The sequence below is a fragment of the Megascapheus bottae genome, chromosome 2, assembly GCF_031878675.1.
Source record: "Megascapheus bottae isolate mThoBot1 chromosome 2, mThoBot2.hap1, whole genome shotgun sequence".
Classification (NCBI taxonomy): Eukaryota; Metazoa; Chordata; class Mammalia; order Rodentia; family Geomyidae; genus Megascapheus; species Megascapheus bottae.
In genome coordinates, this window is record NC_143510.1 from 52490247 (window position 1) to 52507398 (window position 17152).

The 17152-nt window shown below is 41.0% G+C and overlaps 1 protein-coding gene across 2 annotated transcripts in view; it reads right to left on the minus strand.

Annotated features, from left to right (window-relative positions):
• Positions 1-17152, minus strand: part of Sarnp (SAP domain containing ribonucleoprotein) — a 39638-nt gene that overhangs the window by 8912 nt on the left and 13574 nt on the right. The window contains exons 5-9 of one of the 2 annotated variants that reach the window (XM_090327090.1): positions 15045-15096; positions 12117-12190; positions 11681-11709; positions 10066-10091; positions 7299-7367 (exon numbers count right to left, since the gene is read on the minus strand). In XM_090327090.1, the coding sequence (XP_090183216.1) occupies positions 7299-7367; positions 10066-10091; positions 11681-11709; positions 12117-12190; positions 15045-15096 (250 nt within the window). The remainder of the gene's footprint in view (positions 1-7298; positions 7368-10065; positions 10092-11680; positions 11710-12116; positions 12191-15044; positions 15097-17152) is intronic. The other variant, XM_090327093.1, reaches the window with a different exon arrangement.

Consider the following 17152-nt stretch of genomic DNA (forward strand, 5'->3'; position numbering starts at 1 on the left):
TTTTTCTTTTTATCTATCATGGGGCTTGAACTCTGGGTCTGGATGCTGTCCCTGAGCTCTTCAGCTCAAGGCTAGCACTCTACCACTTGGGCCACAAGGCCACTTCCAGTTTTTTGGGTGGGTAACTGGAGATAAGAGTCTCACGTTTGGGGCTAGGAGTTTGGCTTAGTGGTAGAGTGCTTGCCTAGCATGTACAATACTCTGGGTTTGATTCCTCGGTACTGCATATACTGAAAAAAGCTGGAAGTGGTGCTGTGGCTCAAGTGGTAGAGAGCTAGCCTTAAGAAAGTCCAAGAATGGTACTCAGGGTATGAGTTCAAGCCCTAGGACAGGCCAAATAAAAAAGAATCTCACATTCCTTAGTGCCTAGGCTGGCTTTGAATCACAGTCCTCAGATCTCAGATCTCCTAAGTAGCTAGGATTACAGGCGTGAGCCACTAGTGCGTACGTAGGTGGTACAGGTTAAAAGTAGAAACTTTAATTTGCTTATTTGAAATGTGGAAGGGAAGAAAAACAAGATGATTTGGAAGGGGTAGGGAGAGGGAAACTTAAGAGAAAAACATGGGAAGGGGTATCACTGTTCAAGAAGTAATGTACCCACTACCTAACGAATGTAACTGTAACCCCTCTTTACATCACCCTGACAATAAAATACAATCGAAAGAAAGAAACGTTAAGCACTTTTTAGCAATGGTTTCCATAGCATGCACTCTATAGCCAATGTATTAAGTCCCAAATGGAAAATCAGCTGTAATAACTGGTAGCTGAATACCATGCATTTCTTTAGTATGATACCTATATACAAAATAGAGCTCTAACTTTTGCCTTCAAGATCCAAATTCAAGAGGACATTTCCCAAAACCTACTAATTTTTATTCTGCATACAATAAAACCACTGGTCCTGGCCTAGCCAAGGGTTATTTGCTCTGCCAAAAGGAGTCCACTTTGATGCAAATAACACCCCCATGGGCTGCCTGTTCAAAGCATTCTCTCTTCAATATTACTACCAATGCCAGTCAAGTTCATAAAAATAAACTAGAAAAAACGAACATGTCCTAATTTAGGAAAATGAACTCAGAAATTCTCAAAACACCAAACAAAGTAGTCACTGGACCCAAGAAATCCCAAACTATTCTCTGAAGAGGCCAAAGAATTAACTAAATCCAGCACCGTTCCTGATTATCTAAGAACTCATTCACCTCTAAGACCTTATGCATGTGGGGACAAAAATCCAATCTAGAAATGAAGTCTGATATACCTTTATAAGTAGAAATGAATATTTCAGGGAAGCTCCAGTATGGCAACTCATTTTTCCCTCAGAAGACTTTTCCCTGGAGTGATAAAAACAGAGGCAGAGGCCAGGAACTAAGGAGGTCATTCTCCTGGCCCCTCCCAGCACTGGGATGGAAACCAGGGTCTTGTACATATGACATAAATGTTCTACCATTGAGCAACTCCCAATCCAAGATGGTTATAAATTTTGTAAAAGTAACAGGTAATTTCTGTTTTGTTGTTGTTGCTCTATTTTGTTTTACTGCCAGTTCTGGGGCTTGAACTCAGGACCTAGGCAATGTCCTTGAGCTTTCTCAAGGCTAGTGCTCTGCTACTTGAGCTACAATACCACTTCCAGCCTTTTCTGTGTATGCGGTACCGAGGAATCAAGCCCAGAGCTCCGTGCATGCCACGTTATCACTCTACCACTAGGATACACTCCTGACCCCTAGCTTCTGGTTTTGTAATTGAATCACTACCGTAAGAGAACTGTACCCCAAGGGAACTGCACAGTAGTGAACTAAAAGAAAAAGGAGAGCCTTGTAATTATTTTCCCAAATCCCACTGCCATATGACCGATGGCAGGATGAAAAGCAGAGCCTGCAGGTTCTTTAATGATAGATTAAGGATAACATGGCCTTTACTTTCCGGAGTTAAAGGTTATGAAACACTCCAGGGTAACTGAGCTTCTAATTTCATACTCACAGGATAAATGACAACAACTGATGGCTTTTCCTCAGGAACACTTCTTAGCTTTCATCTCCTTGCCCATTTCTGAAACCTATCTAAACTTATTTATTCCTAAGCCTTTATGCCACCAGATCATAGAATACAGGGCAGTCACAAAATTAACACATAGTTTTGGAAGACTAAAGGTGAAAGACTAGACTACCTGAACATGATAAAGAGATACCCTACTCACAAACATATACCAACCTCCTCAATATAACCATCTTTCCCACTCAGCATTTTCCAACTGTGAGATTAGAACTGACATTCAAGGGGGCCTAGGCACTATCCTTGAGCTTTTGTGTTCAAGGCTACTGCTCTACCTCTTCCAGTTACAGTACCACAGTTCCACTTCCAGCTTTTTTGACATTCAGATATGAGTCTCCTACACTGCCCTGCCCCTGCTGGCTTTGAATTGATCCTTAGATTTCCACTTCCCAAATAGCTAGCTAGGATCACAGGCTTGAGCCACCATGCCAGGCTTCACAGATTTACCCTTTTATTTTTTTAAAGTGGTTGTCTGTGGGGCTTGACCTTTGTACCTGGGGCTATCCTTGAGCTCTTCAGCTCAAAATTAGCACTCTACCACTTTAAGCTACAGCACCACTTTCAGTTTTCTGGTGGTTAATTAGAGATAGTAGTGTCATGGACTTTCCTGCCTGGGATGGCTTTGAACCATGACCCTCAGTTCTCAGCCTCCTGCATAGCTAGGATTAAAGGCGTGAGCCACCTAAACCGCCGCAGACATACTTTTTAAAATATAATTTTATTGTTATTATTAAGGTGTTGTACCAAGGGGTTACCATTTGATAAGCCAGATAATGAGTTCATTTCTTTTTTACGGACAGTATCATGCTATCCTTCACTTTTCCTCAGTTTCCCCCCTCCTGTCCCTGCTTATTTTCTGCATAGAATATACTAAATAGCATTTCCTTTGTTTATCCTTCCTCCCTCCCTTTCTGTACCACTTTCCATCCCTCCCAAAACAAATAACCCATCATCACTACCACCACAAACCTATGTTCGCATTTGTTTCAACAAATAGTATTTTAAATGTTCAGAGAAGTTACAGCTTTGGGCTCCTCCCTCAATGGTATCCTTCTTTAGTCTGATGGTTTGTGTGTGAATGCCTAGAAAATCCTGTACAGAGCTGGGAGTGGCTTAGTGGTAGAGAGCTTGCCTAGTATGCATGAAGCCCTGGGTTCAATTCCTCAGTACCACATAAACAGAAAAAGCCAGAAGTGGTGCTGTGGCTCAAGCAAAAGAAGCTCAGGTGAGACAGACAGACAGAGCTGGGAGGGGAAGGGAGAGGGAAAGGTAGGGAGAGAGGGTAGAAAGAGGGAAGAGAGAGGGGAGAGAGGGGGAGAGAGGGGGAGAGACGGGGGAGAGACTGGGGAGAGACTGGGGAGAGAAGGGGGAGAGAAGGAGGAGAAAAGGAGAGGGAGGGAGAGCACCAGCCCTGTATAGGCTATTATGTTTACTTATATCCATTTCCTTGCAGATGACATAATTATTCTTTCTACTAGATGAGCAAAATTCCATTGTGTCACAGACTTTGTCTGGGTTGGTTTCAAATTAGTATCTTTAGCTCCCTAAGTAGCTAGGATTACAGTCATAAGCAACGGGCACCTGGCAAGAACACTAGAATTTGAGATCGTTAAGAATTGTTATCTCCTCCTATCTTCACAGAATTTGAAGCTCAAAATCATAGTCAGCTCTGAACTACTCTCCTGACTCACCAGCTCCTATCACTTTTTCTTTCTCACATCCAAATCAAGCCCTTTCCCCAGCCCAGTTCCTCTTCAACGCCTGGAGTTGATCTTGGTCTTGTGCTAATTGTAAGACAAAGCAAAGCAGGTGGAGGAAATGAAGGCTTCCCACTTGAAACCCCCAGAAACCAAGTTTCTATTAAAAGTTCCTACCTCCCTCCCTTAAAAGCAAGGAAATTGATGGGTTTTTTTGTTTTGTTTTGTTTTTTTGCCAGTCCTAGGGCTTGAACTCAGGGCCTGAGCACTGTCCTTGGGCTTTCCTCATAGCTAGTATTCCACCTACCACTTGAGCCATAGCACCACTTTTTTTGTACTCAATCTTCCTTCTTTTGCTCCCACATACCTGAAAGGCGTTCTGATCTTTTGGTTTGTTTTAGGGTCTCTATATTTAGCCCAAGCACTTTACTCTGTCTCCAGGTGCTGGGAATTATAGCCATGTTACGACCACATTAGCCTTTTTTTTTTTTGCGGGGGACCAGCTGTAGGGCTTGAACTCAAGAGCCTGGGTGCTGTCCCTGAGCTCTTTTGCAAAAGGCTAGCACTCTATCACCTGAGCAATATTGCCACCTCTGACTCTTTTGTTCAGGATGGCCCAGTAGCTGAGATTACAGGGCATGATAACAAATATTCTACAACTGCCTTTACTTTATGTCCCAAAATTCATTGTTCTCTTTCTCTCTTCCCTTACTCTCCCTCCCACTCTTTTTCTTTGCCAGGGAGGTGTCCCTGAACTTTAACACTCTACCACTTGAGCCACAGCTCCACTTCTGACTTTCCTGCCCAGGCTGGCAGGATCCTCAGATCTCAGCCTCCTGAGTAAATAGGATAACCAGCAGTGAGCCACCAAATTACTTTCTCAAGTCCATACCATTATGTTTTAAAAAGTAATCTCAAGAATGTATCCCTATATGGTAGACTTGAGCTGAAGAGCTCAGGGACAGCACCCGGGCCCAGAGTTCAAAGCCCATGATACCCGCCCGCCCCTCTCCCCCCAAAAAGAGAATGTATTCCTATATTTTAAATATGAGAAATTAAAACATAACAAACATAAGCTATATCCATTGCTAAGAATTAAAAAAATAATCAGGCTGGGTGCAGTGGCTCACTATTCAGGAGGCTGGGATCTGAGGATCATGTTCAAAGCCAGCCAGGGCACTAAAGAATGTGCAACTTTTTTCTCTATTTAATCACTAGAAAACAGTAAGTGGAGCTGTGGCTCAAGAAGTAGGATGGTAGCCTTGAGCTGAAGAGCTCAGGGACAGCGCTCAGGACCAGAGTTCAACACACACACACACACACACACACACACACACACAGATAAAATGTAGAATACTGAGCCAGGAGTTTGGCCTAGTGGTAGAGTGCTTGCCTAACATGCACGAAGACCAGGGTTGGATTCCTCAGTACCACATATATAGAAAAAAGCTGGAAGTGGCACTGTGGCTCTAGTGGTAGAGCACTAGACTTGAGAAAGCCCTGAGTTCAAGTCCAGGACTGGCAATAAATAAATAAATAAATAAATAAATAAATAAATAATAAAATGTAGAATACTGCAAATGCATTTCTATTTCTGGCCAAAGCACGCACGCTGTATGTATGTATGTATGTATGTATGTATGTATGTATGTATGTATGTATGTATGCATGCATGCATGTCTGTCTGTCTGAGACCAGGCATCTGATGTTTTACTCACTGGCAGGCCTTCTATTACCTGGACCATACCTCTAACCCTCTACTTTTTTTTTTAGGTAGGAAAAGACAGTATACTACTGTATTTTTTTTCTATATTAGAAAAGGGAAGAAGAAAGGGGTAACTTCTAGGTTTTTGTCTTGTACCAAGCTTGGAACTTAGGGCCTCACACTTGCTAAGCTTGTATGCTCTTGGCTGGTGCTCTATCAGTTGAACTACACTTCAAGTACTATTTATTCTAATTCTTTTAGAGAGGAAAGTCTTTTGGACTTTTCTGTAGTCACTGTTCCAGATCACAAGATTCTATCTCCATGGAAAAGTCACTCAGGGAATGCTCCTACCTTAAGAATTAGACTGGCAAAAATAAGTGAAGGCATTTAAAGTAAAACAGACTCTACAAAATCAAATATTCCCTTCCTTTTTCAGACTGTATTAACTTTTGGGGAGACAAGAAAGACAAAACTTTTTTTGGCCAAAATCATTAGTTCTAACAGATTAGAAGAAGGGATGCAAAGACAGTGAGAGTGGAGTATTAAGTAGTTTTACTACAAGTTTTACAAGTAGTTCTTTGGACTCAAAGTCAAAAGAATGAAATTAACTGAACCGGCTCACCATCTTGATTTCCTCTATACAACTCTCCATTCAAAGATGAGTTTATGGGGCCGGGAGTTTGGCCTAGTGGTAGAGTGCTTGCCCAGCATGCACGAAGACCTGGCCGGGTTCAATTCCTCAGTATCACATATATAGAAAAAAGCCGGAAATGGTGCTGAGACTCAAATGGTAGAGCTCTATCTATCCATGAGAAAGTCCAAGGACAGTGTTCAGGCCCTGAGCTCAAGCCTAGGACTGGCAAAAAATAAAAAAATAAAAAAAAAGATGAATTTATTATGTAGCAGGCTAAGTCCTGTCCTTTTCCAATAGGACTGACGCAAACACTACTTCTCTTAGAAGGCAGGCACAGAAAACAAAGTAAAACAAAACAAAATAGCCAAGCACAAGACTGAAAACCAAGCTGATAATCAATCAGAACCAACAAGGCAGGTCTTTTTCTGAGTTTGGCTTGTTTCTGAGGGTAGGACGTTTCTTAGTCCATAGCCACCATGAGAATAGGGATGCCACTCTACCTTTTAATAGTCCAAAGAACTGGATGAAACAATGTACAGCCACTTGTGTAAAAAATGTCTATAAATGTCAGTGCCATTCTGTGCCTTGTCACTTCCCATTATCCTAAACCAAAAGGATCCTATTCACTGAAAGCTGAGCTACAAACACGAAGAGACAGACTTTTATTGGGTAGGGAAGAGAAAGAAGATGATGGGGTGTGGGAAGCCAGATTTAAGTTTTGGCTTCATGCCTAATACATATAGTATTCTAGCACAGCTAAAAATTGTAATATATAAGCAGTCATCCAAAAGGCAGCCTAGGAAGAATAGCAGAGATTGTTTCCACAATTCTGTAATAAGCAGATGACTTAGTCAAAACATTATTTGACCTGGACACTGGTGGCTCATGCCTGTAATTGTAGCTACTCAGGAGCCCGAGAACTGAGGGTCAAGGTTCAAAGTCTGCCCTAAGCCAATCTGGAAAGAAAAGTCCTTATCTCTATTTGACAACTAAAAAACTGCAAGTGGAGCTGTGGCTCAAAGTAGTAGAGTAGTAGCCTTGAGCAGAGCTTAGACACAGCTCCCAGACCCTGAGTTCAAGCCCCATGACCGACCAAAAAAACATAAGTTCTTAGAAGACAGTTACATTCTTAAGAAAGTCCTTTTCAATTAGTATAAACCTGCCAAACTGATTTAATATTGTAAAAATAGCACTTACATCCAATCTACATTACCTTTCTAGAGATTGAAGAGACATTCAATCCAAATCTTTGTGCTCTTTCCTTTAGCTTATCCAGGTTAACCTACAAAAATATAGGGATTTTCTTTTAATTAAAAAAAAAAAAACAAAGAAGTCAGAAACTATGGTCAATTTAAAAAGCAAAGAAGGCAGAAACTATGGTCAAAAGCTGAGAATTCAGAAAAGCTTAAAACATGCAAACAATGTGGTACTACACATTTGTAATCCCTGTACTTGGGTAGGCTGAGTCAGGAGAGCTGAGTTTGATGCCAATGTAGGGCTACACAGTCATTTCCAGGCCAGCCTAGGTCACTGACTGGGAAAAACCAAAAGCCCTATATAACATATTATGACAAAACCTGGGGATTAAAAGTAGCACCTATGTACTCCAATGACTTACTAAAAAGCCTGTCTAGAATGCAGGGAAGGTTTCAGCCATGATTCTATTTTTTACTTTTTTGGGGGGTCTTGAACTTGGCCTGCGTACTATCCCTGAGCTCTTCAGCTCAAGGCTACCACTCTACCCTTGAGCCAAGCCCCATTTCCATTTTCTAGAGGTTAATTAGAGGTAAGAGTCTCAGATCCGTTAGTGCCTGGGTTGGCTTTGAACCTTGATCCTCATATCTCAGCTTCCTGAGTGGTTAGGATCACAGGTATGAGCCACCTAGCCCCGCCTAAGTATAACAAGCAGTGCTTAAAAAAGCAATTGTATATATAAAATACTACCTCCAAACAAGTCCATCATTCACAGCCCAAACCCAGTTTTACACACAGCTTCTGAAAATAGTTCTGAAGTCTATCTCAATGCAAAGATAAACTACCTACCACTCAACTTTTAAATCTTTAGAAGACAAATAAATAGACTGCCACTACCCAATTTGGTTTTCTTCAGTCCCCTGGTGTAAGAGTTGCTATGATAGGTTTAGAACACATTTTAAAAAATAACAGTAATGGGGGCCAGGAGTTTGACCTAGTGGTAGAATTCTTGTCTAACATGCACAAAGACCTGGGTTTGATTCCTCGGTACCACATACATAGGAAAAAAAAAGAAAAGAAAAGAAAAAGCCATGATGCTGAGGCTCAAGTGGTAGAGCTCTAGCCTTGAGAAAGACCAGGGACAGTGCTCAGGCACTGAGCTTAAGCCCAGGACTGAAAAAATAAATAAATAAAATAAATAATGATAAAACATTACAATTTCACTTACCCCCTTTCAGAAGGATTTTTATAAAGGTGAACATAGTTTATTACAGCATGTTTCCATTTTCTAAACATGCTGACTTGGTCACAATGGCTCAGAAGGCCATTCTTATTTTAATGTTCTTTACTATTAAATTTTGTTAAACTGCTTCCACAGATTTTCTTGTGGTTAAAGAATTAGAAGTTATCAGCCAGATTCCAGTGGCTCACATCTGTAACGTTAGCATTTCAGGAGGTTGAAATCTCAGGATTACAATTCAAAACCAATCTGGTAGAATAGTCTAAAAGATACTTTATTTTTATTTTTGGTGGGTCATGAGGCTTGAACTCTGGGCCTGGGCGCTGTCCCTGAGCTCTTCAGTTCAAGGCCACCGCCCTACCCTTGGAGCCACAGACCCACCTACCCTTTTCTAGAGATTAATTGGAGAGAAGAGTCTCAAGGTCTTTAGTGCCTTGGCTGGCTTTGAACCACATCCACAGATCTCAGCCTCCCTAATAGCTAGGATTACAAGCATGAGCCAAGGCGCCTAGCTTAAAAGATTCTTTCTATAATTAGCCAGGGAAAATAAATGGATTGGAGATGTGGACCAAGTGTAGAATACCAGCTATGAGTAGAAACCACCAAGCCAGAGTACAAGTGAGTTCAAGCCCCAGTTTGAAATTAAAAAGAAAAAAATCAGACACTATCACCAGCTGCTAGTAGCAATGAGTAGCTAGCTAGTAGTCCTAGCTATTTAGAAGGCTGAGAACTGTAGGAAAACCATCTGAGGATAGTCAGAGCATCTTCAAAATAATTAGCAAAATTAGGGCTGGAGCCCAGCACTGGTCACTCATGCCTGTAATCCTAGCTACTCAGGAGGCTGAGATCTGAGGATCAAAGTTCAAAGCCAGCCAAGGCGGTAAAATCAGTGAGATTCTTACTTCCAATTAATCATAGAAAAAGTTGTACATGGCTCTATAGTTCAGTGGTAGTACTATCCTTGAGCAAAAGAGCCTGGACCAGAGTTCAAGACCGAGGACCAAAAAAAAAAAAAAGTAGGGCTAAAGGTGTAGCTCAAGGGGTAATGTACCAGCCTAGCAAGCATGAAACCCCAATTTCAAAATCCAGATTGGGGGTAAAAAAAAATCAGGCCCTAGATTCAAATGTTCAATTCCCAGTATCAGAAGAAAAAAAAATAAAGGTATTATCTAAAGCCAATGGGCAAAACTCTAGTACCGTAAGACAGAGACTGTTCTCTAGCTAACAATAGTTTTTCATCCTTTCTAAACAAGGAGTAGCAAGAATGATGTCTACAGTAACATTGAAGAAATGGCAATTTTGTTAACTCTTCTCAATCATTATTTTATTATTATATTTTTAGGTTTGGGAATTTTTTTCATAAAGGAAAGAACATTTACTATACACATTAGCATTATTCAGTACAACAACAACAACAAAAAAGAGCTACTAATATCAAACCTATGACCTCTAGAGTACCCCCTGATTCAAGGAAGTTTCTAATTTAGAAAACTAACTGTATAAAGCTAAGATCTGGTTTTACAAACAATAAAAAATGATTGCATACCATAGTCTTGTTGTCAGATGACAGACCTAAGGAAGCAAGAGAGAGCTTTACTTAATATTCTTCAAAGTCAAAATAAAATGCAGAAAATGAATCTACAGATGATACATGCAACTGGTGAGAACATAAAATATTCACAACTGGTGAGAATATAAAAATAATAATGAGACTGTTTTGTGAAGTTTGCAGATACTTAAGTTAAACATACAAAGCCAGGGAGCTGGAAGTATAGCCTAATGGAGTCTCACAGACTTTTGTGAATAACCTGGCCTCAAAGCACAATCTTCTGATCTCAGCCTCATGAGTAACTAGGATTACAGGCCTGAATCCATCAATATCTGGCTCCAATCAGGTTTTTTTTTTTTGTTCTTGTCCTGGTTGGGGGTGGGGGAAAGGGGCTTAAACTCTGGGCTTGGACACTGTCCCTGGTCTCTTCAGCTAAAGGCTACCACTCTACCCCTTGAGCCACAGCTGCACTTCCTGTTTTCTAGAGGTTAACTGGAGATAAGAGTCTCACGGACTTTAGTGCCCAGGCTGGCTTTGAACCTCAATCCTCAGATTTCAGCCTGAGTAGCTAGGATTACAAGCATGAGCCACCACACCCAGCTATCCATTCAGGTTTTTAAAAAATAATTTTATGGGCTGGGAGTTTGGCCTAGTGACAGAGTGCTTGCCTAGCATGCATGAAGATCGGGGTTCGATTCCTCAGTATCACATACATTTTATTATCTTAAGTAGCTAAATAACAGGGTTACAAATCAACATTTTAGTTTATAATTTTCTTTCTTTCTTCTTCTTCTTCTTCTTTTTTTTTGGCCAGTAATGGGGCTTAAACTCAGGGCCTGGACACTATGCTTGGGATTTCTCAAGGCTAGCACTCTACCACTTGAACCACAGCACCAGCTTTTGTTGTTCTTTTTTTTTTTTTTTTTTTTTTTTTGCCAGTCCTGGGCTTGAGCTCAGGGCCTGAGCACTGTCCTTGGACTTTCTCAAGGCTAGAGCTCTACCACCTGAGCCTCAGCACCACTTCTGGCTTTTTTCTGTGTGTGTGGTACTGAGGAATCGAACCAGGGTCTTCATGCATGCTAGGCAAGCACTTTAACCACTAGGCCAAACTCCCGGCCCCGAGCACCAGCTTTTTCTATGTATGTGGTACTGAGGAATCGAACCCAGGTCTTCCAGGATCTTGGTTCAAAACCAGCCTGAGCACTAAAGTCTGTGAAACTCATCTCCAATTAACCACTAGAAAACAGGAAGTAGGGCTGTAGTTCAAGGGTTAGGGCAGTAACCTTGAGCTGAAGGGCTCAGGGACAATGCCCAGGCCCAGGGTTCAAGTCCTACAAAAGAGCACATACATAGAAAAATCCAGAAGTGGTGCATAGCTCAGGGTAGAATTCTAGCCTTGAGGAAAGCCCAAGGACAGTGCTCAGGCCCTAACCTCAAGCCCAGGACTGGCAAAAAAAAAAAAAAAAATTTAAAAAATGCCTTTACCTAAAGCAACACAAATGCTACAACCTCTTAAAAACTTCAGTGCTAACATTTACCTTAATTTGAACAAATGAAATCTTTTTTATCAAAAAAGTAATTAACGTTCTCAGACAAATCTTTGCACTCTTACCTTTTGTTGGGACAGAAGAAATTCCAAACCTGCAGGAAGAAAACAAGCTAAGTTTTAGGAAGCTATTCACACTCCTGGTTGCCTGTCCCCATGTCAGGGATGCATGACACTTCTAGCTTGTGATCTCCAGTTTTGCAATCATTAGCTAATTCTAACAACTCTATGAAAGAGGTTCACTTTACTCTCCTTCTCACCAGAGTCCAGGGAATATAATAAAAGGAATCATTACTAGTCATTTCCTGACTCTTCCTTATTATAAAAGCTAACAATAATAAAGTCCAATTTATACCACATTCAAATATTCTAACAGAGTTAAAATGTGCTAATTTCCTTCTATCTGGGCCATTATTCTACTTAAAATCAGCAATTATAACTAAAAGTAGCAGTCACACCCTGAGCCTCCATATCTCTGAAGTACAAAAAGCTGGAGACTCACCTAGCTGCACGAGCAGCTTTCTTACTCTCCAAACTCACAGGTACATTGAATCGTTCAGCTCTCTTCTGCATTCTCTAAGTGATAACACATAAAAGAAGAGAGGAAAAATTTCAATTTCTGGATTTTAGAAGTTGTTTAGAACGTAGGCAGCATTGGTTCATGACTACAACCCTAACTACTCAGGCTAAGATCTAAGGATCCCAGTTTAAAGTAAGTTCAGGCCGGAAAGTCCTACAGTTAACCACCAAAGTTATGTACAGATAACCATCAAAAAGCAGAAAGTGGGGACTGAGAGTTTGGCCCAGTGGTAGAGGGCTTGCCTAGCCTGCGCGGTAGAGGGCTTGCCTAGCATGCACGAAGACCGGGGTTCAATTCCTCGGTACCACATACATAGAAAAAAAGAAAAAGCCAGAAATGGTTCTGAGGCTCAAGTGGTAGAGTTCTAACCTTGAGAAAGCCCAAGGACAGTGCCCAGGCCTTGAGTTCAAGGCCCAGAAGTAGCAAAAAAAAAAAAAAAGCAGAAAGTGAAGCTGTAGCTCAAGTGTAGACCAAACTCTGGGACAATTCCCAGACTATGAGCTCAAGCCCCAGGATTAGTACAAAATAAAAAAGTTGGTTAAAAGTTGACTTTAGGAAAAAAAAAAAAGTTGACTTTAGGGACTGGGAGTTTGGCCTAGTGGTAGAATGCTTGCTTAACCCAGATTCAATTCCTCAGTACCACTGACAGAAAAAGCCAGAAGTGGTGTTGTGGCTCAAGGGGCAGAGTTCTAGCCTTGAGAAAACCCAAGTGCTTTCTCAAGTGTTCAGTGCCCAGGCCCTGAGTTCAAGCCCTGGGACTGGCGCACACACACACACACACACACACAAAGTTTAAAGACATCAAAAGCTGGGTGTGGTGGTTCACACCTGTAATCCTAGCTACTCAGGAGACTGAGATCTGAGAATCGCAGATCAAAGTCAGCCTAGGCACTAAGTCCACAAGACTTAGCTCCAGTAAACCACTAGAAAACATGAAGTGGCTGTCGTTCGAGTGGTAGCTGAAGAGCTCAGGTGCAATGTCCAGGCTCAGACTTCAAGCCCCATGACTGACCAAAAAAAGACATCAATAGTTTTAAGCATATAAATTTGAACCACCAATAGTCACAGAGTGTATTAGTTGTATGTATCCTTAAATTTAATGAAACAGCTATTTCTAGAAAGCGCGCGCACACACACACATCCATGTGTACACAAACTACATTCATGCCTTAGAAATAAAAACAAAATAAAATTCATGTTCTATATAAAGCCAAAACCATGTAAGTTGTGTTTGCTTGATGTTTGAAGAGATTTAAAAAGTAACTTGGTTCTAATAGGAGTGGTCATTTTTTTTTTTTTGCCAGTCCTGGGGCTTGAACTCAGGGCCTGAGCCACTGTCCTTGGGCTTTCTGAAGGTTAGCACTCTACCACTTGAGCCACAGCATTACTTCCAGCTTTTTCTACGTATGTGGGGTGCCGAGGAATCGAACCCAAGTTTTCGTACATGCTAGGCAAGCACTCTACCATTAGGCCAAACTCCCAGCCCCAAGAGTGGTAATTTTTCCATTACAAATGAGGCAGCATTGCCAGGCAAGGTGACTCATTCCTGTAATCCTAGCTACTCAGGAGTCTAAGATATGAGGGTCAAGGTTCAAAGCCAGCCCAGACACAAAAGATCTGAGACTCTTGTCTCCAGTTAACCACTAGAAAATGGTAATGGGGCTTGACTCAAGGGTAGGACAGTAGCCTTGTGCTGAAGAGCTCAGGGACAGTGTCCAAGCCCAGTTAACTACTAGAAAATGTTAAGTGGGGCTTGGCTCAAGGGTAGGGTGGTAGCCTTGTGCTAAAGAGCTCAGGGACAGTGCCCTAGCCCAGTTCAAGCCCCATGACCTACCAAAAGAAAAACATTTTAAAAATAAAGAGACAGCATCATCTTCTGACATTCTAAAATTTTAATAGATCCTATCTTCAAAAGATGTAAAACTGAACAGAGGGCAGGGAGTTTGGCCTAGTGGTAGAGTGCTCACCTAGCATGCACAAAGCCCTGGGTTCAATTCCTACATACCTACCACAGACACAGAAAAGTCAGAACTGGCACTCAGGCTCAAATGGCAGTGTTAACCTTGAGCGAAAAGTGTCCAAGAACAGTGCCTGGCCCTAAGTTCAAGCCCCAGGACTGGCCAAAAAAATTCAACCAGGCAGGTGGCTCACACCTATAATCCTAGCTACTCAGGAGGACAAGATCTGAGGACCCAGTTCAAAGCATGCCCAGCACTAATGACTTAAAGATGAGACTCTTATCTCCAATTAATCACTAAAAAACAGGAAGTGGGGCTGTGGCTACAGGGGAGGGTGGCAACTCTGAGCTGGGTTTATATATACCTTTATTATAGAGTTCCTAAAAGACCACAGAAATACAAACAAGAAGAGTATTTCAAAGCTGACTCCTTATGTCATACTAAACAGTCTCCAAAGAGTAGTTAAAATTCTACTAATAAAAGCTGTCAGGGGCCAGGAGTGGGGCCTGATGGTAGAGTGCTTGCCTAGCATGCATGAAGTCTTGGGTTTGATTCCTTGGTACTACATACACAAAAAAAGCTGGAAGTGGTGCTATGATACAATGGGGAGAGCTCTAGCCTTGAGAAAGCCCAAAGACAGGCTCAGACCCCAAATTCAAGCCCCAGGACCAGCATAAATAAATAAATAAATAAATGAATGAATGAATGAATGAATGGTAAAAAAAAAAAAACACAGAAATGACTAGGCATGATAGCACATGCCTGTAATCCCAGCATTTAAAAAGGCTCAAAGCCACAGTGAATTCCATAGCAAGATACTGACTGAAAAACCCACAGAGACACAAACACAGAGAAATGCAGACGCTGTTTTACTAAGGAGCAAAATTCTTACCTCAGTCTGAGATATTTCAGATGTAATTTTTACTACCTTCTTCTCTGCTGCCCTGGAAAAGATTTTTCAGAAATCAGGAAATTGGCATTTTACATCAAAACCTTAGAAATGTATATATAAGAAGTTTCCTGAGTCATGACCTCTAACCCATATTTCTCTACCATTGCTGGTTTTTCCCCACTGTAACTCTCAATCTAAAGAAATCTGAAGTCCACTAAAATTCTGGTTCCGTGAACTGTCATCTACTGAGAAGAAAATGTTCAAATAAGACTAGGTTTCTTTAAGTGTGGAGGAAAAAAATCATCAGGAAACGATGTCTCGTTTAATACTTTGGGCCAATAAGAAACACTCAAAGGACATAAAAATAATGTCATTCTTTTCCTAGGAACTTTAAATTTACTTTTGGACTAATGACTAGCTCTCCAACCCTAATTTAAATACCAGCTTTCAATTTTTATCACAACAATAAGTAATGAGTGCTCAATAAGCCCCAATTTCCTTGTTTTACAAATCCTTTATTTCTCCCAAGGGGACTATGGCTCTAACTGAAACAGTCAAATTGGAACAAATAAAAATGCCAAAGAGAGTGGGAAGAAAAAAGGTTAAGGGGGGATTGAATTAGGAAAACATGGCAAGTTACAGGCAAAAGGTTTAAGAGAAAACAAAAGAGGGGGACCATAGGGGCGGGAGACAAAGTTCAGAAGTACCTAGGATAAATGGAAGGGCATTAACTCTCCAACAAACAACTCCAATAAAACTGTGGGTCATAACCAGTCTCATTAAGGTCCCTCATTTAGAGACATGGACAGCTTTTGTTGCAATACCCCAGACACTTTTCCCATTTGATGCCCTGAAAGGTAGTAATGGTTTAATGACATTTTCAGAGGAAGCAATTCTGGAACAGGAACTTACTCACTCCTCTCCACCCTTTTGTTGGGAGGTCCCTAAACCAAAAGATGAGCAATGGGTGCCCCCTGCTGACCATAACTAAGTCCTACAACATTTAACTGGCCTTGTGGGAAAAACAAAACAAAAAAAAACAACCAACCAGCAAACCAGAAAGTTATATTTATGAAGAATTTCAGGCAAGAGGTGAAACAGAGGATTTCATTCTGAATATTCAATGACACTTTCTGCCTTGTCCAAGGTTAAAAAAAAAAAAAAAAAGAGACCACAGAAGAAGACCAATGTCATTAAGAAAGAAATTTTCTCCCATCAGCCACAGGTTAATGACTTCCTTTGTCCTCATCTTTAAAGACAATCATAGTAGTAGATCTTATGGCAGAAAGGGAACCAATCCCAGAGAGTTAAGAACCACATATATTCCAACTCTTTTAGACACAGTAAAATTCAAGTAATAACACCTAGCATTCTGGAGGCTCATGGTGTATCTCCACTCTTCACTGTCAGAGTCATAAAAACTATTCTCTACACTGCAGGAAACCAGAATCTTTCTGTATATACATTAGTCTAAAACCACAACTATCCCTCAGAAAAACAAAATTAGCATGTCACCCCTATTTTCAATTTCACTGTTACAAAATTCAACAGTTAATTAAAGCCCCATTAACCAAACAATTGCACATTTATCAAATGCTAAAGACAATGAACTTCTTTCAAAGCTCTATAAACTTTCAAACCTCATTATTTTAACTCAAAGATCCTAATTTTCATCTGATCTTCCTTCTCTCAGAAGTCTCCAAATAATCCCTATTTTAAGGTTCTCAGTAAGTCATGTTCTCAAGGTACTGTATCTCATTACAATGAGAGCCAGCCAGGCCACTGCTTGACTCATGCATATAAATCCAGCAACTCAGTAGTTGGAGATCAAGAGGATCCCAGTTCAAGGACAGCCTAACCAGAAAGTAAGAGACACATATACGCAACAACGAAACTTGGCAGAGCCATGTACACCCTTTCATTCTAGTTAGTTGGGAAGCCGAAGTATGTGGTACAGACTATCCCAGAGGGGGAAAAAATGATAGTCTGTGTTAAAAACAACCAAAGTAGAGCCAGGAATTTGGCCTACTGGTAGAATGCTTGCCTAGCATGCAGAAAGCCCTGGATTCAATTCCTCAGTATCGCATACACAGAAAAAGGCAGAAGCG